Source organism: Myxine glutinosa, chromosome 1, assembly GCF_964187855.1.
Source record: "Myxine glutinosa chromosome 1, kmMyxGlut1.1, whole genome shotgun sequence".
NCBI lineage: Eukaryota > Metazoa > Chordata > Myxini > Myxiniformes > Myxinidae > Myxine > Myxine glutinosa.
Window position 1 is genome coordinate 112,520,323 of NC_136261.1, and position 22,620 is coordinate 112,542,942.

Genomic DNA, 22,620 nt, shown 5'->3' on the forward strand with positions numbered 1-22,620 from the left:
TGGAACATGTCTTTCAATCCTGACAAATCTCACACTCTTACTATGTCTCTCCGAAAAGATAATCTGGAAAACCCTCCCATATATACACAAAGAATTAAGTTAAGCACCCCCTCGTTTTTTTACAACCTCGCACATTACAAGTTTGTTGTCGTCAAAACAGTGTAATATACCCATGATATTGCTATATTTTCTGGAGAAGTGATATTATGGTCACATAAAAACATAACAATCATGCCGTTTTCAATATTTTATTCTGAATAATTTAAGGTGAAATTTTTTGGGAATTTTAGGCATATTTTCACCTCAATTTAAGTATGGAGCTATAGGTCCATCACGGACAGTGTGGATGACGTTTATGTTTTCTAACGTACAGTCATTGTTCTGAGAAGACCTCTAGCGATCTTTGCGTCAATAACGTGTGTAGGACCCACGTGATCGGATGGAGCAAGGTGCTGTGACAACCATCCCCTGGCCTGCGTACAGTCCTGACCTGAACCCCCTCGAGCACGTTTGGGACATGTTGGGATGACAAATTGCGAAGATGGTCCCTCCAATAGCCAATCTGGATGAATTGGAACGTGCATTACATCGGGAATGGAACAACCTGCCACAGCAACGCATACGACGGCTTACAGGGTCTATGAGACGTAGGGTTGAGTCAGTGATCCGATCACGTGGGTCCTACACACGTTATTGACGCAAAGATCGCTAGAGGTCTTCTCAGAACAATGACTGTACGTTAGAAAACATAAACGTCATCCACACTGTCCGTGATGGACCTATAGCTCCATACTTAAATTGAGGTGAAAATATGCCTAAAATTCCCAAAAAATTTCACCTTAAATTATTCAGAATAAAATATTGAAAACGGCATGATTGTCATGTTTTTATGTGACCATAATATCACTTCTCCAGAAAATATAGCAATATCATGGGTATATTACACTGTTTTGACGACAACAAACTTGTAATGTGCGAGGTTGTAAAAAAACGGGGGGGTGCTTAACTTAATTCTTTGTGTATACTTGCTGAACAATCCTCTCCAAGAAGTTCTGTCACTCAAGCTTTTGGATCTCACTATCTGCCATGATCTTTTCTGGGAAAACCACATTTCCAAGCTGGCATCCAAAGCCAGTCGCCGACTGGGTATCATCCGTCATGCGAAGTCCTTCCTTGGCACACCTGAGCTCCTCACCACATACAAGGCTTTCATCCGCAGCTCAATGGAATACTGTTCCCCCCTCTGGGCTGGTGCTCCTTCCTCACACCTAGCTCGGCTTCACGCTGTTGAAACCAAAGCTTTCAGAATCATTGGAATCTGCCGCGATGAAGCTAACTCCGAGGGCCTTTCACTCACTCACCGCAGGCAGGTTTGGTGGTCTTTGTCTTCTACCGACTCCTCTCCGGCCTTGGTCCCCCAGCTCTCTCTGTGCTCTGTCCCCCCAAATATTCCTGCAGGTCACACAAGAGCTGCCTGCAACCCTCTTATGGTGAAATTGCCAAAATCAAGACTCTCTGCTCACCTTCACTCCTTCATTCCTCTTTTCTCCCACCTCTGGAACAAACTCCCTCACTCTCTTCAATCCCACTGCTCCCTCCATGTCTTTAAAACAGCTATTCACCACTATCTCTTATCTTCCCCCATCCAAAACCTTGATCTTTTCTACCCCCATTAATTCACCCCAGATCCACTTTTTTGAAATTCCAACTTCTTTCCTGGAAGTCCTAGCAATGTCCATGTGTTTTATACCTCTCCCACCCCCTCCCCCCCCCCTTTCCCGTGCCGCCTCCACCCAAGCCCTCTCCCTCCCACAGATCTACCGATGTCCCTGTTCTCTACTGTTGTGCTCGTGTGCTTCCCTCTCTCTTATACGAGCCTCGATCTTGTATACAAAAAAATAAAAAAATAAAAAATCGTAGACTGCCGTGCACTACACGATGATCTTCGACTATTGCTGACAATGCGTAGTAAAAGTTAAACATGTTAAACTTTTATGACCATCGCCAAATTGCCTGAAAACCTTGTTGACGATGGTCATAAACCGCCACACATTGTACGACTATCATTTACCTAAATTTGTGAAATTATGTTAAAGATTTGGAGAAGAAGCAAGACTTGTGGTATGCTGAGATGATCGATTCCATGAACTTGCTGATTAATGGGAAGAAGGCTTATTGTTCCATCGTTCAGAGTCTGTCTTGGCATCCTTTCTTATGGATAGGACTGATACAAGCCAACTTCCATTGTGAAGGGAGGCAATCTCGAACAATAATTTACATAATTCCTTGTTAGAATACAGCTTCCTCATCTTGTACAAATGCAGGCAAACACAGCATCAGTGTAGTACAACTCATGTTGTCAATAATAACATCGTTTTACTCCCTGCCACCACCTTAAGCACTCAAATCATACCTGTGTATTTCTCGATCTCGGATGGATGAATGACGTTCCTGTGATCGACTCTTCCTCCAGCTTCTCTTTCGGTTTCCACAATCACCCTGCTGTTCACACATCTGCACTTCATCTTTGCTTCGTGCCCGATCTTTGCTTCGTGCCAGCACTTCATCACACTGTTGTCTGTCATCTTTAACTTTCTCGTGAGTTTTCACCACCTCACGTTCCTGAACATCACCTGACACTCTCTCATCTCTTCGTCGTTTCCGTAATTTTTCCTGTTACAGGGGTGTGACAATCAAATTAACATGTAAAACTTCACTTCCAATCTAATTACTCATTTAGCCACTTGTACAAGTGTCTTAGGAGCACATTTACATATTAGTTGAGGAGATGCAAATTGAGAATGTAATTGAACAGGAAGGATAACGGGGAGAGAAGGATAGGACACTGAAGAAGGGGAAATGAGGAGGGTTTGAGAGTTAGAAGAGTAGAGGGAGCAAAACCAGAATTGAGACGGTGAAAATCTGAGGTCATCAGCCTATCTGCCATGGGAAATTTGATGAGGCAGCAGGCCTTGTGCTTCAGCTTCTTTGTGGGAGATGCCAATAATCTTGAGAGCTTTGCATCCTTTGAGGAGAGAGAAACAGGGTCACCGGCCCACAGGGGATAGAAGTATTACATCGAGCTATGCACAAAGGCCCTGTAGGCCAAGAGAAGTTCAGATTTACCAAGGAAGGACTTGGCACGATAGATAATATACCCAGTATGCAGCTGGCCTGTAGGTCAGCTTGGATACATTGTCTGCCCAGGAGCGGTTGTGACCAACTGAAGGTGAAGCACAGAAGCTCAATAAATTGAAACTCATACTATGGTTCATGTGGAAATACATAGGTGGTTATATGAGACGATCCTTCTGGAGAGATAGAATGTGTGTATGAAAGTTGCCTGATTGAATGGCATTCTATTTGCACCATGATTGAATGCCATTATTGAATGATTGAATGGCATTCTATTGACAAAGTGGAGGCATCTGCAATTTAAGTAACAGGAAAAGAGGGTGATGCAGGACAGTAGAGAGGTGATTTAAATAAATGAGGAGCAAGACTGGGCCCAAGATGTGGCCTTGAGAAACTCCAGCATCAACAAGGAGAAGATAGTGTAAAGTCCTTACGAGACTGATGGCATCGCAAATCGAGGGATTCAGATACACAAAGCAAGAGTCCAAACAGCGGTTTATTCCCAGAAGGGATGACACGGGGGGAAAAAAAAAGCACTTGGGGTGCCCAACAGGTGGCGGAACCCAGAAAAGGATATATCACATCACAGTATGTTACAATTCCCCCCTTAAATATCAAGGAGCGTCGGCGCACGACATTTGCGGTTCAAACGCCTAACAGCAACCGGTGGTTCGGTAATGACAATGCTCACAGTGGGTGAAACATCCTCGACTGGAAAGCCATTGGTTGGGGACGTTTCTGGTAAGGGTTCCACAGGTGCAGGTGCAAGTACGAGGGGCGATAAAGGCACTCTCTCGGATGGTTGAACAGGTAGCGGTACAAATACAGGTGGTTCTGCTGGTTTGGTATGACGCAACCTGAGTTGATCAAGGTGCTTCCGCTGAAGTCTACCTTCAGACAGTTTAACTAGGAAAATCTGACTACCAACACTCTCGATAATTACCCCAGACAACCACTTCTCACCCAGGCCGGCATTGAGAACAAACACAGGATCATTTACATAAATTTCACAATTCACAGACGTACAGTCATGATAATGCTTCTGCTGGAATTTCTTCAATTCGACATTGGCCACCGTATCTGGGTGCACAAGTGACAACCTTGTCTTCAACTCGCGGCCCATTAACATTGATGGAGGAAAACGACCAGTAGCATGATGTGGTCGTGTGTGATAACTCAATAGGACTCAGTCCAAGCGAGTTTGTGTGGTCCCTTCCGTAACACGCTTTAGTCCACTCTTCACGATCTGAACGGCCTTCTCACTCAGTCTGGCCATTGTTGGCAGGCTTGTATGGAACAGAGGTATAATGCTGGATGCCATTTTCCTTGCAAAAGCTCAGGACCTCTACACTTGTATAAGATGAGCCGTTGGCCGATACAATGCAATTAGGAATACCATGAATGGCGAACATACTGCGTAGGGCTTCGATTGTAATGACCAAGCCTGTAGAGGGTACAACAACAGCCTCAATCCACTTTGAGTGGGCATCAACGACAAGGAACAACTTGCCTAAGAAGGGTCCAGCATGATCAATGTGTAACCTCGACCAAGGTTTAACTGGCAATGACCATATTTCAAGTGGTGCTTCCGGCGGTGACTTAGCATTAACCTGACATGTGTGACAATGACGTACGCAGGTTTATATGTCATCATCTAACTTTGGCCACCACATGTGAGCTCTGGCTATAGTTTTCATAGTGACCATCCCAGGATGAGGATCATGTAGTTCTGACAATATTGTCTCACATAGTTTAGATGGGATGACGATACAACTCCCCCAAAGGAGGCAATCCACGTCAACTGACAACTCATCCTTCCTGTTTAGATACGGTTTAGCTTCACTTGCACAAGATGACCAATCACCCGACAGGACACAGCGTCTGACATGTGACAATGTAGGATCATCGCTCGTACCTCTTGCAATTTGCTTTGCAGTGACAGGTGCTTTCTCATGAACAACCTGAGACAGCAGATGAACAACATTACCTGGTAGAGGTGGTTCCTCAATGGTTTTCGGAAGTGGGAGATGACTCAATACGTCTGCACAATACATTTCACGTCCTGGCCTGCACACAAGCTTGTAGTCATAACCAGCAATGGTTAAAGCCCAACATTGCACCCTACGAGATTAAGTCGGTGATACTGCCTTATCCTCCCCCAACAGATCGAGGAGGGGTTTGTGGTCAGTTTCCAATGTGAAATGATGGCCATAAAGGTACTAGTGCATTTTACCTACTCCAAAAATGCAAGAAAGTGCCTCGCGGTCAACCTGCCCATACCGACGTTCATTCCTTGCCAGTTTCTTCAATGCATATGCAAAAGGTTGCAAAAGATCGGCATCATTGGTTTGCAATCGTGCACAACCTAATCCATAAGATGAACTGTCACAGCTCAACGTGAGCTCTTTCGTATGGTCGTAATGTACAAGCAATGGTGACGGGCATAACAGGGTTTTTGTATCCCTGAAAGCCTTCTCTTGAGCAGACCCCATTTCCAATGAACGCCTTTGCGCAACAAAATGTGCAACAGTTCCAAGACAGTACTCAGGTTTTGTAGGAAATTACCGAAGTATGTTAACATCCGAGAAAAGTCAAAAGTTCAGACACATTGGTGGGAGCGGGAGCGTTCTGAGAAAAGCCCAGAAAAAGGATATGACATCACAGTATGTTACAGATAGCAGGATTCCATTCAGAATTATGTGCTGACTGTGATTATGGAGGATGTGGTCAAGCCATAAATTAAGGTGGCCTTGGATGCCATAAGCAGAAAGAATGGCAAGCAGAGTGGAGTGCCAGACTGTGCCAAGTGTCCTATACATGTCCAGAAAGACAGCCTTCATCTCATATTTAACATCCATTGCTGAGAGAGAAGCAGTTGCATATACAATATGGAGCGACAAGGAGAGAATCCAGACTAATGATCACAGATCAAGCTGTTTGAGAAGAGGAAAAGTGATATGAACTTCAATAATAGATTCCATGACCTTGCTTCGGATTGGGTGTAACCTTACTGGTTTGTAATTGTTTGGCTGTTTTTGTACACTTATTGAGTGTGGGAGTAATGTTGACCGTCTTCCAAGGAGACAGCTGGGGATAGAAGCTGAAGGACGGGCTAAATAAAACAAATAGAGGAGAAGCGAGAGCAGCATGAGGATGTAGAAAAATATAAATAAAAGTCAAGCATTTAGTCCCATCTCCGTCACCTTCATTTCCTCCATTGCCGTTTTGATTCGTGCATAGCCCATGTGCTGTTTCCCAACTAGATGATCATCGATTCGTGACTGCGCATCTCCATATATCAAAAACGCTCCACAGATTTTGCAAACATCCATTTGCTTCTCTTGTGCAGTGTATGCCATGAGTGTCTGCTGTGAACACAACACATTTAAGGTCGCAAGGTCCCTGGTAACATTACAAAAATGGCCACCTTTATACAAAATAGCTGCAAGACACCTAATGTGCGCAAATATTAATATCACGGTATCATTTTCATAGAATCTTTTTCCAAATAAAGACAATTCCTTTTTAAAAATCATGTTGGATTATTCTTTTTTTTCTTGTATTGTCATCAACTTTAATAATGCCTTCTTAATATTATCCAAAATCCCCACCTCCCAGTCCTCCAGACATTGATGCTCAACAGAGCCCATAAGTTCTACCTTCTTCTCAGTCTCCAAATGTTCTCGCCGGTCCCCAAAAAATAAGCAAGATCGATCTCCCTTGGCCACACTAGTTTCTGCATGAAACAAATCCAAAGCAAATAGGTTATAACTTCCCAAAGGAGAATATCAAGGGAATATTGGGCTAATCCGTTATTCTTGAGCTAATACAAGTGGCAAAGATGATGAAGGTTTCCTGTCGTAGTTAAGGTGTGGCTCTAAATGGAATTCTCTCATCTCCTCTTCTTGTCCAGGCTGGAGTTCCTCAAGGCAGTGTTCTGTGCCCTATGGTTTTTCTGGTCTTCATCAATGATCTATCCGACTCTCTGGAAAATTCTCTCGATCTCTTTGTTGATGACTCCATCCTCTGTCGCTCCATATCTCAACCCTCAGATAGGCAGGCAGCAGCCTCTTCACTCTCTCCAGGCCTGGATAAAATCACAAACTGGTCAAACAAGTGGAACATGTCTTTCAATCCTGACAAATCTCACACTTTCACTATGTCTCTCCGAAAAGACCGTCTGGACAACCTTCCCATCTACTTTCTCAACAATCCTCTCGAAGAAATTCTGTCACTCAAGCTTTTGGGACTCACTAACTGCCTTGAGCTTTCCTGGGAAAACCACATTTCCAAGCTGGCCTCGAAAGCCAGTTGCCGACTCGTCATCCTCCGTCATGCGAAGTCCTTCCTTGGCACGATTGAGCTACTCACCTCATACAAAGCTTTCATCTGCAGCTTGAATACTGCTCTCCCCTCTGGGCTGGTGCTCCTGCCTCTCACCTAGCTCGGCTTCACGCTGTATAAACCAACGCTTTTAGAATCATTGGTGTCTATTGCTATGTCGCTGATTCTGAGGGCCTTTCACTCTCTCACCGCAGGCAGGTTAGCATTCTTTCTGTCTTCTACCGACTCCTCTCCGGCCAAGCTCCCCCTGCTCTGTCTGTGCTCTGTCCCCCAAATATTCCTACAGAATGTATAAGATCTGCCAGTAACCACAGTAGTTTCTATCCACTCATCCCAACTCTCTCTTCCTCATATGTGGCGACTTCAACTGTCATCATGCCAGCTGGCTGAGTGTGGGTTCATCTCTCACCAGCCATGGCACCTCAGCAAAGGAATTCTGCAACTCACTGGGATTGACACAATCTGTCAATTTCCCGACCCGGATCTCAGCCAATGGTGTATCTTCTCTTCTAGACTTGTTATGACAAACTTCCCTGCTAATGTCTGCTACTCTTCTTCTGCCGCAATCGGTTCTTCTGATCATGTGCTTGTTAAAGTGGACATCTCTCTGGCCATTCTCAGAGAGCCTCCTCAGCGTCGCCGAGTCTGGCATTTCACTCAGGCCGACTGGCACGGTCTTCAAGCAGCCATCAATCATCTGGACTGGCCTCCCATCTACACTGCCTCTGACATCAACTCATCCTGGGAATTCTTCCAAAGCAAACTGCTCTCTCTCATGCACAGATTTATCCCATCTCGTCTTCAGTTGTCTTACCCTTCCTCCCATCCATGGTACACTGAATCTTGTGGTGAGGCAGTTGCCCTGAAACAACTTGCCTTTACCTCTTGGAAGGCTAATCCAACTGAAGGCAACCTCAGTTCCTTCCACCAAGCTCGGAACAAGTGTGTGTCTACCCTCAGGAGTGCCAGGAAGCACTATTTTTTTATTTTTTTTTTGTATACTGAATCGAGGCACTATCTCTGCACACTCAAGAATGAACTCTCAAACCTGTCTCCTTCCTCCAAATCCTGGTGGCGTCTGGTCAAATCCATTTCTGGTGTTTGTTCCCCCTCCATCCCCTTCCTTACCTCAAATGGCTACACAGTTGACACCGCACGTGACAAAGCCGAATGCCTCAACTCTGTGTTTGCCTCAAAATCTTGTGTCCCAAACCCATCTCTCTCTGTTCCCACCTTACCCAGTCGAACCCAACTGCTCCTGGTCTCTGTGTCCTTCTCTCCTGACAAGGTGGAGGAGTTTTTGTCAAACCTCGACTCTGATTCTGCAACTGGACCAGACGGCATCAGCCCACGGGTCCTAAAATCCTGCTCTGCCGCTCGATCTCACCCTCTCCCTGTTCTTTTCACCCTCTCTTTTGCTCAAGGTCATCTGCCAGCATCCTGGAAATCAGCAAACATTACCGCTTTACACAAAAAGGTGCAAAAACAGATCATTGCAACTACAGACCAATCAGCCTGCTCCCAATTATCAGCAAAGTCATGGAATCCATCATTGCTTCGGATATCAAATCCTTCCTCTTCTCCAATGGCTTGATCTCCGATCATCAATTTGGATTCAGACCAGGTCATTCTATTCTGGACATGCTGCTTCTGCTGTCTCAACAATGGATGGAGGTCCTCAATGCCAAACAGGAAATCAGAGCCGTCTCCCTTGACATATCACATGCCTTCGATACGGTCTGGCACCCAGCTCTGCTCACCAAACTCTCCTCCTATGGTATCCATGGAAATCTCCATGCATGCCTTGCGGACTTCCTCTCTGGTCGTAGACAACGTGTGGCCCTGAATGGATTTCTCTCATCTCCCATTCCTGTTCAGGCTGGAGTTCCCCAAGGCAATGTTCTGGGCCCTGTGCTTTTTCTGGTCTTTATCAATGATCTCTCCGACTCTCTGGAAAATCCTCTCTATCTCTTTGCTGATGAATCCACTCTCTACCGCTCCATTCCTCTTCCCTGAGATCGTCAGTCTGCAGCCTCCTCACTCTCTGAAGACCTGGACAAAATCACAGACTGGTCAAACAAGTGGAACATGTCTTTCAATCCTGACAAATCTCACACTCTTACTATGTCTCTCCGAAAAGATCGACTGGACAACCCTCCCATCTACTTTCTCAACAATCCTCTCCAAGAAGTTCTGTCGCTCAAGCTTTTGGGGTCTCACTATCTGCCATGATCTTTCTTGGGAAAACCACATTTCCAAGCTGGCCTCCAAAGCCAGTCGCCGAATGGGCATCCTCCGTCGTGCAAAGTCCTTCCTCGGCACACCTGAGCTGAGCTTCTCACCACATACAAGGCTTTCATCCGCAGCTCGATGGAATACTGTTCTCCCCTATGGGCCGGTGCTCCTGCCTCACACCTAGCTCGGCTTCACGCTGTTGAAACCAAAGCTTTCAGAATCATTGGAATCACCCGTGATGAAACTATCTCCGAGGGCCTTTCACTCACTCACCGCAGACAGGTAGGTGGTCTTTCTGTCTTCTACCGCCTCCTCTCCGGCCTTGCTCCCCCAGCTCTCTCTGTGCTTTGTCCCCCAAATATTCCTACAGGTCGCACAAGATCTGCCAGCAACCCTCTGATGGTTAAACTGCCGAAATCTCGGCTCTCTGCTCACCTTCACTCTTTCATTCCTCTTTTCTCCCGCCTCTGGAACAAACTCCCACACTCCCTTCAATCCCACTCCTCCCTCCAGGTCTTTAAAACAGCTGTTCACCACCATCTCTTATCTTTCCCCATCCAAAACCTTGATCTTTTCTACCCCCACTAATTCACCCCAGATCCACCTTGTTTGAAATTCCAACTTCTTTCCTGGAAGTCCTGGCAGTGTCCATATGTTTTATACCTCTCCAACTCCTCCCCCCCTTCCCATGCCTCCCCCCCCCCCCAAAGCCCTCTCCCTCCCACAGATCTCTCGATGTCCCTGCTCTCAGATGTTGCGTTTGTGTTCCTCCCCCTCTCGCCCCATCTTGTCTACCGCTCCCCATGTTATATGTTTTATGTGTCGGTTTGTCTTTCTGTGTGATTAATGTTAGCTCTTTCACGAGCCTCGATCTTGAATACAAAAAAAAAAAAAAAGAAAACCCACTTCTGGTGAAACTGCCAAAATCAAGACTCGCTGCTCACCTACTCTTTCATTCCTATTTTTTTCCCGCCTCTGTAACAAACTCCCACACTCTTCAATCCCACTCCTCCCTCCAGGCCTTCAAAACAGCTGTCCACCACCATCTTCCCCCATTCAAAACCTAAACCGTTTCTACCCCTGTTAATCCACTCAAAATCTATCTCCTTCAAATCCGTTTTCTTTCCTGAAAGTCCCTATAGTGTCCATTTGTTTATCCAGTGTACCCCGCCCAGCCCACTCCCTTCCACAGATCTCCCGATGTCCCCGTTCTCTACTATTGTTGTGCTTTTCTCTCTTTCCGCCCCCTCCTCCTCTTGCATTCCCCTCCTTTTATTTATATGTTATATGTGTTAGCTCTTACACAAGCCTCGACTGAGTATACACAAAAAAAAAAAAAAAAAAACGTTTTCCAACTCAATTGATGGCAATTTGACCATCACTGTAGGCAGGAGTGGAGCAGGGCTAGTTTGCACATCAAATGGGGAACTAAATTACCATAATTGGTCAAAGTAAAGATCAATGTTGCAAAAGAAATACCCTGTCAACTGCCTGATGCAGCTTTTTGTGGTGGGCATGCATCCCAGAGCCTGTGGGTTTAAATCTGACGGAAGGCAGTAACATTAACCATGTGGATTCTGCACTTCTGGAAACCAATATGTTTTATGAGAAAACTATTTCACTAACCTATTGTCAGTGAAAACTCAACTGACTCATTAATCACTTTCAGGAAGGGGTAATCTTCTTGCTCTGCATATTAAGCACTACATGTGACACCAGCCCACACATTATGGTCGACTCAACACCTTTGGGACAAAAGTAAGGCTACTAAATGCTCATGAAAAAGAAGACCTCCCAAATATGTAAATAAAATTAATTTTGACAATTTGTTTTTGAAGTAGTATTGATATTTACATTTTCAGATATTTGTTTAACCAAATAAGCCAAGGGAAAGGATGGAATTCCAGTTCCTGTTCAGCTTGCTAAAACATTGCGAGTTACTACCTCTTGCGTTCAAAGCAACGAATTCCACACTGGATGTATATTTTCTGCTATAGTTTCATTGCTATGCTGTTAATTACACTTTTAATACATTCCTGGGTCTAATTCATACCTCTATGGTGTCTATTCTGCTTGGCCTAATGGCCTGGGCCTCATCTAGGGAAATGGCTTCATTGTCTCAAAACTGACACGTGCCTCAAGGTTTCTTTAGTCCTGGGTGTTCTCATTTTACACTTCTCGGCTTTCGATTTTACTTCCTCCTCTAATATCCTAAAAACGTTAACTAAAAAAAAAAACAGGCTAACCCCCACTCTAGCAGGGAAAATAGCCTTAAAATGCCTGTTGTTGTGTTGTTGTTGTCTAGTATCCTAAAAACTCGATACAATTTGACGCCGCAATGTCGACCAATATGCCTTCGCCCACATTAAGTCTTTGCTTACTCTAACTTTGACCTACAACCTCAAGACCACTTGACCTCAATATCTTATCTGTACATATGTATCATGGTACATGTACTTAGTTCATTTCAAATCCAGACCTCGATAACATTTTTACCTAACATAATCTCTGAATTTTGACCTCTTCTTACAACAATGTGAATGCATTGGTAGAGATCCATGCAGATGCAAGTCATAGAGGTCTCGGTAGTGTCTTAATACAGGAGGGAAAGCCTGCTACATACACTTTGTGATCCCTCTCACAGGTGGAACAACGGTATGCACAGATTGAAAAATAAATGCTTTCAATCCTCCATGCATGTATGAAATTCCGCTGCTACATAGTCAGCAAGACAGTGACTGTATGCACAAGCCACTTCAAGAGATTTTTTTTAAAAACCCCACTCCTGTCTGCTCCCATGCGCTTGCAGAGGATGGTGTTACATCTACAGTGGTACGATCCCAAAGCCATGTATAAAAGAGGCAAAGACATGCAACTCCAGGATAAACTCTCATGCTTATCTGATGCATCAGTTGTCGGGACAAGAAGTCAATCTGGAGCAGGTCTCCATGTTAGACTTCATCTCCATCACCATCCATTTTTCCACTTCAATTCCATCCGTTTTCCATGATTGTGGGAAAATCACTGGCTCTACGCAACCCTTGACTAGGCAGACAACAACTGCATCACTCTATGCTTATCTGGAATTGATTAGATGCTAGTCTGATAAATGGAACATGTCTTTCAATCCGGAAAAATCCCAGTCTCACCCTACAGCTTTGGAATGATTGTCAAACAAGCCCACCTATCTATTTCTACATGCATCCACTGGAAGCGGTTAAGTCTCTTGAACTTTTAGGCCTCACCATCAGTCATGACCTTTCCAAAGCAGACCACAGAAAAAGCTGGCTTCCAAAGCCAACCACAGGCTGGGATTTTTCAGATCAAAGTTGTTCCTTGGAAAATCAGAACTACTCGGTCTACAAGGCCTTTGCCCATAGCTCAATTAAGTACTTCTCTCCACGATGGGCTAGCACTCAAGCATCACATCTATCTCTCCTGGAATCTATATGGAATCTGAAGCTCTCAAAATTATTAGAATCTCCTGCATTGAGGCAAAAGCACAAGGTCTGTTGCTCTCACATCGCAAACCTGTTGGTGGTCTCTGTTTTCTAATGTCTATTCCCCAAAATTGTTCCATCAGAGCTCTCTCAGTCCTCCAACACTCACCAGCAACTCCAGAATGTACACTTTCTCCCAGTAACCCCCTCCCGGTTATATTTCTAAAATCCAGACCGACTGCACACCTAAACTCTTATTCCTCGCTTCTCCCATTTACAGAACTGCCTTCCTGAGGCCGTTCTGTCTCATTCTTCCCTCCAACGGCTTCAATAAGGCCGTGCACCACCACCTCTCATCACCCACATCACCCATCCTACCCATGATCTTTATTACCCCACTGTCAATTTAATCTTGCTCTTCCATGAGCCTCACTCTTGGCAGAAAAAAAAAAAATTCCAGGCATTGCACAGTCAGAATTTCCAAACCCTGTGGATTAAAAAAGGGTTATACATTACCACAAAAGGTATTCGTTGAAGGAGGAAGGTAAACAACGACAATCAAATTTTGCCTGAAAAGTTATATATTCGTTTGCTTGCCATGATATTACAAATGAAATCCATACCAATCCAAGGATCACGTATCTTTGTAGGTCAAGCACACACTCCTGTCGCTAATAGCGTTATATATTTAAACGGTGCATTCCATTCATGCAGACGTACTGTTGTGGATGTATACAGCTGCTCCCTCTCATCCCTCATCTTGTCCACCTTATGCATCAGAGACTGGGCTTCATCCACCATTCCTTCCATACCTAGGTTTTCAATCTGTGCCAGAATGTATGCACAATATTGTTGGAGAAATCATGGGAACTTAACCTGTGGACAACTCCTCAAAAAAACTCTTAAATTCCAAGCATATTACCACACAATGCAGGAAAATGATATCCACCCTCACCTCATCAAGCATATCTTCAATACGCTCTGTAAAGATCTGAATCTTCTCATCATTTTTTCCCTTTGAGCCATTGGTCTATTGAGAAGACAGACACCACAGGAAACTTGCAAATAAATTATTAAAATAGACAAATAAAACATCGAGCTGTGTATAGAAACAGCATTCAACATGCCATATTACAATTTTACATTGCAGGATCAGAGTGATGTAGCATAAATTATTACCCGAGACTTTTTGAAAACAAAAACGAACAAAAACATGGGGATATTGTAATCTATTCAGTCCATCCATCACGCCATCTCCTCCTGAACGGTTGGGCAAAAATTCACCAAACTTACCAGTTATGATCACCGCAAGGCAAGAAGGTGTGAGACCTCTATCAATTTTGGCCCCACCCCGTGTGGCATGGTCAAAATAAAACAAAAAAAAAATGCAATTACGGGCACATTCAAAATTGTTTTCAATGAAACTGTTTATGCAATCAACATTGGGGACACATGGAATATGTAACGATTTTTGGGATTTCACCCCTGGTTCATGCCACAGGAAGAGTCGGTCACAGGGGTCAAAACAGGAAAAACATTTTAACTCAAAGTTTGATATTGGGAGCTCCACCATTCTTGGTGAAGCTTTTTACCATTTTTCGACTTTGCTATAGGTGGGAAGCATGGGACGCGCCATCGACTTTGCTCTAGTTATCTCCACCACCGAAGGTGGACTGAGGTTATGTTTTCACCCCTGTTTGTTACTTGGCAATTCTTTTTTCTTTTTTACAAGTATGTTGATCACTCTGGTGTGTTTGTTTGTTACTTGCGAAAATCTAAGATTTTTCAAGTACTGTATTGGTCACGTGTTGGTCACGTGCATTATTGTGTCTGTTTGCCTGTCTGTATATCAATCGCCTACAGGTCAATTAAATTTGAAAAATATCTTCATAAAACGGCAGAGTTGGTCACAAGCAAGAAGCCTATCGATTTTGAGATAAAAGGTCATAAGGTCAACAACTTTGTCAAATTTCTATATCAGCAATTTTCTATAACATCAGGTCTGCAAATTTAAATATAAATTATTTTTGAGGTCAACTTGGCCAAAGGTTAACAACTTAGGTGCAATTTCTAAAATTCCTCAATTTTCATCTGATTGACTTAAAATTTGAACAGGATTTGCATATCATGTCACTCAATTCAACCACCAATTATTTTTGGGGTCTAAAAAACAAAAGGTCAACACGAACAAAATTTCTAAAATCCTATTTTCATTCAATTTACTTAAAATCTGAAGAGGATTTGCAAATCAGGTCACCAAATTCAACCACTAATTTTTTTAAGGTCAAAAGGTCAACATAGCCCTATCTCTCAATTTCTAAAATTGAGAGATAGGGCCAAACACTATACTGTATATACATAACATCGCAAAATGTTGTGGACGAGTTATGACAAAACTAGGTGGATTTGAGTTGGTTATGTGACAAGAACAATCCAATTAAATTTTGGTTTAGATCCAGCCTATCAGGGGGATACAAGACAAACTGTTCAGCCTGGCGGAGTTATGCGCTCTACTCAGTGCCCTTCTACTTTGTTTTGTTTTGGCAAGTGTCGCTGTGCGAGTGATTTTTCATTTGTCTGTCTGCCAGCAGGATATCTCAAAAAGATTATGGACAGATTCGGACAAAACTTTGTGGACAGGTTGGGTGCATGAAAAGGACTAAAAGATTCGATTTTGGCGACGCTCCACATACGACAATTTTTAAGCGATTCTTCACTATTGAGAGGTTGGGCCAAAAACAATATATAGCACGATATCTCCAAAAAATTGTGAATAGATTGTGAAAAAAACGTGGTGGATAAGTTGGGGTAGATTTCAGGTCAGGGCTGGATCCAGATCCGGCCTATCAGTGGGATGCAAGACGTAAAGTGTTCAGCCTGGCGGAGGTATGCACTCTACCGAGTACCATTCTAGTTGTGATTGTTTTCACTTTCACAACTTTTGATGGTTTCAATAAATAAAGTCCAACAGCCTTCCAAAAAAAAATAATAATAAGTTAGCTTCATGCTTAAAGGGGAATCCAAACGAATTTCTTTTTCCTGAAAACCATTGAAAAATCATTAATCACAGTCTAATTTGAAGGGTATTGTTTTTTTAAATTATTTTGTCAATGAGAAAGTGTCAAAATAGCACGATTATCGACAATAGAGGGTTGATTTTCGATTTTGCCAGTGACATCATGTATCATCAATACACGATATCAAAATGGCACGGACGACGCGCAGGCATAAAGTTGATGGGGGATTCAGGAGTGGGTCTGAAGGAGTATGTGGGATGGTGGTGGGTATTGTGGGGGTGATGGTTGATGGGGGATTGTGGAGGGGGTCTGGAGGAGTATGTGGGATGGTGGCGGGTATTGTGGGGGCGATGGTTGATGGGGGATTGTGGAGGGGGTCTGGAGGAGTATGTGGGATGGTGGCAGGTATTGTGGGGGTGATGGTTGATGGAGGATTGTGGAAGACAGGAGGTCTGGAGCTCAGCCAGTGACCATCGGGCTCTTGGTCACCTCTCTTACAAAGGCCCTTCCCCCCCGATTGCTCAGTTTGGCCAGGCGGCCAGCTCTAGGAAGAGTCCTGGTTGTTCGAAACTTCTTCCATTTAAGAATTATGGAGGCCACTGTGCTCTTGGGAACCTTCAATGCAGCAGAGATTTTTTTGTCGGCTTCCCCAGATCTGTGCCTTGACACAATCCTGTCTCTGAGCTCTGCAGGCAGTTCCTTCGACCTCATGGCTTGGTTTTTGCTCTGATATGCATCGTCAGCTGTGAGACCTTATATAGACAGGTGTGTGCCTTTCCAAATCATGTCCAATCAATTGAATTTACCACAGGTGGACTCCAATCAAGGTGTAGAAACATCTCAAAGATGATCAAGAGAAATGGGAGGCACCTGCACTAAATTTCAAGTGTCATAGCAAAGGGTATGAATACTTATGTCAATGCGATATTTCAGTTTTTTCTTTTTAATAAATTGGCAAAACTTTCTAAAATCCTGTTTTCTCTTTGTCATTATGGGGTATTGAGTGGAGATTGATGAGGGAAAAAATTAATTTAAACGATTTCAGCATGAGGCTGCAACATAAAATGTGAAAAAAGTGAAGGGGTCTGAATACTTTCTGAATGCACTGTACATACAGTAACAGTACTGTGCAAAAGTTTGGGTTATTCTCACTTTTGCTGTGTGCTATTCCACATTAAATGTTTGGAGGAAGTTAGAAATGTGCAATACAAGTACAGCAGATAATAATTCAAATTTCTGTGAAAGTCAATTTAATATCACAGTTATCTTTGAGTATATAAAATAAATTAGGAAATTAAAAAAGTTAAAAATATATTTTGCTATTCATATGATATTATCATGTGCTAGTAATAGCCACAAAGAAAATATGCAGGAAAGTTTGTAGATCATGGCACAGGGTATAATGGCACAATAATAAACTATTGAAGTAATCAATACCATGAATGATCGTTTTAAGGCCATTTTCCCCGCTAGAGTGGGGGTTAGCCTTGCGGGCCCCATGACAATCATGGTTCCCTGTTTGAGGCAATGTTTTTTATGGCCGGAAGTAATCAATACCATGCAGTTACATTAATGCGAATAACAATAAACCACAATAACATGAGCAATTTTGTGAATGTGTGAAATTTGTTTTGATCAGCTTGTTGCCTTGCTTGAAAGTCTACGAGTGGGTTCAGAAGGGCATCAAGGAAGCAACTTCAACCGAACAGCGAGTGATGATCCAAACTCTGCGAGAAGAAGGACACACTGTGAAGAAAATAGCAGAAAATTTGACGATCTCCTACAGTGGTGTGAAGTACACTTTGCAATGTCTGAAAGAAACTGGCTCAGATAAGAAAAGGCCAAGAAGACCTAGAAGAATTTCCCCAATGCAAGACAAGCAAGCACTTGGTTTCTCAGCTTGTGCAATAAGAATATCAAGTAGGCAGCTGACAAATGAATTGAGAGCAAGCCTGAACATCAACGACTCATCCAGCACTGTGTGCAAAAGGCCTATTGCAGCAGGTCTCCATGGCAGAGTTGCAGCAAAGAAACCATTGATGAGAACACAGAACAATGTGAAAAGACTGAAATTTGCAAGGCAACACCTAGATTGGGTGACTGAACAATGGAATCAGGCACAGTGGTCTGATGAATAGAAGTTTGAACTTTTTGGATCCAACATACGTCGTCAGTTTGTATGCCCAAGACCTGGAGAACATTATAACACAATATCACAGGAAGTCTCTGTGACTGTCTGGGGTTGTATCTCAGCCTTTTGGTGGAGGAAAACTTGGTAAAATCAATAGGATGCTAACAAAAGAAGTACAAGCAGATACCACAGCATCATGCATTTTCTAGTGGAAATAGTTTAATCGGAAGAGTATTCTTTTTTCAACAAGATAATGATCCAAAACACACAGTCATATGATGGAAGTATTTGTAGAACAAGGTTACAGCTGGTGTGCTCCAAGTGTTCGAATGGCCACCCTCGAGTCTGGACATGAGTCCCATTGGGCTATATGGGATCATCAGGAGGTCGAAAAGAACAAGAGGATCCCAACTAACCTTAGAACTGTGGAATGTATCCCCCATCCCATCCCTACACTTTGACCCAGAAACCAAATGTGAACCCATGCATTGGAAAGATGTCAACTCTCCGCACTACTAAAGTACAAAGCGTGGGTTTCAAATGAGAAGCAATCAAAGAAAAACAAAGATGAAAGCTCCAGAAAATCAAATGCTACTATTGCTTCGTTGTTTATTCTTTATCCTTCTCCTTCTTAGCAGTACTTAAAGTATTAATTTGCATATGATTAAATGCTTTGAAGAACATTTTAAAAATATACTACATGATCAAAAGTATGTGGACACCTGATCATCACACCCATATGTGCTCGTCGAACATCACATTCCAAGATCATGGCATTGATATAGAGTTGGTCCCCTCTTTGCTGCTATAACAGCCTCCACTCTGCTGGGAAGGCTTTCCACTAGAAGTTGGAACATTGCTGCGGGGATTTGCTTCCATTCAGCCACAAGAGCATTAGTGAGGTCGGGAACTAATGTTGGGCGATTAGGACTGGCTCGCAGTCAGCGTTTAAATTCATCCCAAAGGTGTTCAATGAGGTTGATGTCAGGGCTCTGTGCAGGCCAGTCAAGTTCTTCCACACCGATCTCGACAAACCATTTCTGGATGGACGTTGCTTTGTGCATGGGGACATTGTCATGCTGAAACAGGAAAGGGCCTTCCCCAAACTGTTGCCACAAAGTTGGAAGCACACAATCGTTTAGAATGTCATTGTATGCTGTAGCATTAAGATTTCCCTTCACTGGAACTAAAGGGTCTAGCCCCGAACCATGAAAAACAGCCCCAGGCCATTATTCCTCCTCCACCAAACTTTAAAGTTGACACTATGCATTGAGGCAGGTAGCGTTCTCCTAGCATCCACCAAACCCAGATTCGTCCGTCGGACTGCCAGATGGTGAAGCGCGATTCATAACTCCAGAGAAGGCATTTGCACTGCTCAAGAGTCCAATGGCGACAAGCTTTGCACCACGCCAGCTGATGCTTGGCATTGCACATGGTGATCTTAGGCTTGTGTGTGGCTGCTCGGCCATAGAATTCCATTTCATGAAACTCTCGACAAACAGTTGTTGTGCTGACGTTGCTTCCAGAGGCAGTTTGGAACTCGGTAGTGAGTGTTGCAACCGAGGACAGACGATTTTTATGCGCTACGCGCTTCAGTACACGGCGCTCCCATTCTATGAGCTTGTGTGGCCTACCACTTTGCGGCTGAGCTGTTGTTGTTCCTAGACGCTTCACAATAACAGCACTTACAGTTGACCGGGGCAGCTTTTGCAGGGCAGGAATTTGACGAACTGACTTGTTGGAAGGGTGGCATCCTATGACGGTGCCACGTTGAAAGTCACTGAGCTCTTCAGTATGGCCCATTCTACTGCCAATGTTTGTCTATGGAGATTGCATGGCTGTGTGCTTGATTATATATACCTGTCAGCAATAGGTGTGGCTGAAACAGCCGAATCCACTAATTAGAAGGAGTGTCTGCATACTTTTGGCCATGTAGTGTATATTAATCTCTCTTTTCTCTTCTCCACAACCATCTAAAATTCTGACCTAGTCTTAACTAATCTCTCTTGCCATTACCTCCTATTCTTCACATTTAACTTTACAAATCTGGCATGCTCACACGTCTGCACCCAGTGTGCTGTTGGCCAAATCTTGCAGTCCAACTTTCCTTATTAATCCATCTTTTTATCCAGGTCAAGGTGTCCATCTTCATCTGTCAGAATTGTGAATTCACAAGATAAATAATTAGGTGTGGAAAGAATGCCAGCTCATGGCCATTAATTTTTACCTACCATGCACGTCACGCTGCACTTGTCATGACTCCATACACACCTCTATTTTATCCAATGTAGATCGACTTAACCATCCAACTCAGTTTATCATTTCAACTATCATCACATCAGATGGCTGGGTGTTTGTCAGGCAGCAACCAGACATCTTATTGTAGCAATGGCCTTCAACGACTGTGGTTTTGACCAAATCTGGAAACTTCGAAACTCGGATTTCTGCAAATGGTACGTTCTCCCAAGTGGACCTAGTAATGACCAACTTCCCATCCAACCTCTTCTGTTCCTCTTTGGTCCCTCTTGCCTCAACTGACCACTTTGTCAAAAGCCATATCTCTGACTATTTTAAGCAAGCACTCTCAACGAAACAGAAGCTGGCTGTTCGCATAGGCCAACAAGTAGGCAATCTGCCCTCTCAGAAAAAGAGTGGACCACCATCTCCACAACAACTTGATATTGATCAACGCTTGCTCTGCTTGATGCCGTGGAAGCCAACGTCTTCAAGATTATCGGAAATTGCCACGATGAAGTCGAGTCTAGAGGTCTACTACTTCGCCATCGCAGACAGGTCGGTGGTCTCTGCGTTCAACCACCTCCTTCCTGGTCTTGCACCTTCTGCCCTTTCCGAGCTTTGTCCCCCCCACCCGTGTCCAATCGTTACTCCACCACCACACTGTCAATTTAACCTTGCTCTTCCATGAGCTTCGATTTTGTAGAGGGAAAAAAAAAAATCTTCATGCTTGCATATGTAACACACAATCATCGTCACCAATTTAACCTTGCTCTTCCATAAGTTTAGATTTTGTAGAGAAGAAAAAAAACCTTTATGCTTGCATATGTAACACACCATCATAGTCACCGGATTTGAGAGTGAAAGGCGACTTTGTCCACGGCGTATTTTTCGTTCAACGTCGCTCATGATACTCTGCAAGTAACGCAGGAAATCCTTCTCGTAACCCATGCGCATACGACGGCTGCTCCTGTCGTATCTAAGAACCAAAGATGCAAAAAGAAGGATGTTAGGGAAGATTCACCTATGAACAAATATTTGGGTAAAATCACTGCTTTAAAGATCAGTTGAATGGATTTATAGAATGATATTGGTTAAAAGCAAGAAGTAAAATTTAAATCTTAAGGAAAGGTCACCAACAAGGCAATCCTGTGTAACAAATCCATGTTTATATGATCCAGCCTCCATTATGTCTCAAATTCTGCTTAATATGCACACACACCAAAATTTTCAACCTCAGGGAAAAATAAAGAAAAAGGCACCAGCATCACACAAATGAAGTGTGTTTATAGCTAAACCATAAGTTTGAAATGAAAATAATATGGACAAGATTTTACTTAATGAAGGAAGTCAAGCAAGTAAAGAGGGGTGAGGTAATCTTGTGCCAATTTAGCTACACAATATATGACAGAAATGCTTACACCAAGTTTTATTTATGTGTCATGATATGTACTTCACCAGGTCTCCAAAAACCTTTACAATGAAATAATCCCTTTTCATTCTCACCATTGCAGCACATGCACTACCCCCTTAGATGTGGCAGGAAAAAACGTGCATCATCGAAAATACTTGGCATATAGTGAAAAGTGTTCATTACTTTATTCATTGCATATCAGCGAAAACGCATCAACCGGGATTGCATGTATGTCTATATCTACAGACATGTCATTTAATATGGAATTTTTTTTTTTTTTTGACTTGGGTTTACTTTAACTCAGTATATCAATCTAGTGAGTTTCTTTTACACTTTGGTGATTTATTTGTTAAAAGAACCATGTCACCGATTGTCTGTCACAGCAAGAAGTCAACAACAGGATTATATCACAGGTGGCGTGGCAAAATGTACGGACAGGTGCATTTAATGATTGGCTTCACAGTCGAGTATACAAGGGTTGTTGCGTTCTGTATTAGCGGAAAACAACTGCTGCACGTCTCCAAAAGTTATTGCCGCTTCCTCTGGAGATGGTCCGTCAACTCGACAATGCTGTTTGTCATGGAGTGGTGGCTTTACGAAATTACGGCATGAAACAGCGTGCTATTGCTCGGCAGTATGGCATCACTCAAGGTCAGGTGTCAAAGATCC

General features: G+C 43.3%; 1 protein-coding gene across 6 annotated transcripts in view; it reads right to left on the reverse strand.

Moving 5' to 3' along the window:
- LOC137427517 (luc7-like protein 3) overlaps positions 1-22,620 on the reverse strand; it is a 127,605-nt gene that overhangs the window by 55,398 nt on the left and 49,587 nt on the right. For 2 of the 6 annotated variants that reach the window (XM_068117075.2, XM_078776155.1), the window contains 5 exons: positions 21,375-21,516; positions 14,110-14,184; positions 13,875-13,979; positions 6,339-6,500; positions 2,414-2,673 (listed from right to left, as the gene is read on the reverse strand). In XM_068117075.2, the coding sequence (XP_067973176.1) occupies positions 2,414-2,673; positions 6,339-6,500; positions 13,875-13,979; positions 14,110-14,184; positions 21,375-21,516 (744 nt within the window). Of the gene's footprint in view, positions 1-2,413; positions 2,674-6,338; positions 6,504-13,874; positions 13,980-14,109; positions 14,185-21,374; positions 21,517-22,620 lie in introns of all 6 variants that reach the window. The other 4 variants (XM_068117067.2, XM_068117094.2, XM_068117085.2 and 1 more) reach the window with 3 other exon arrangements.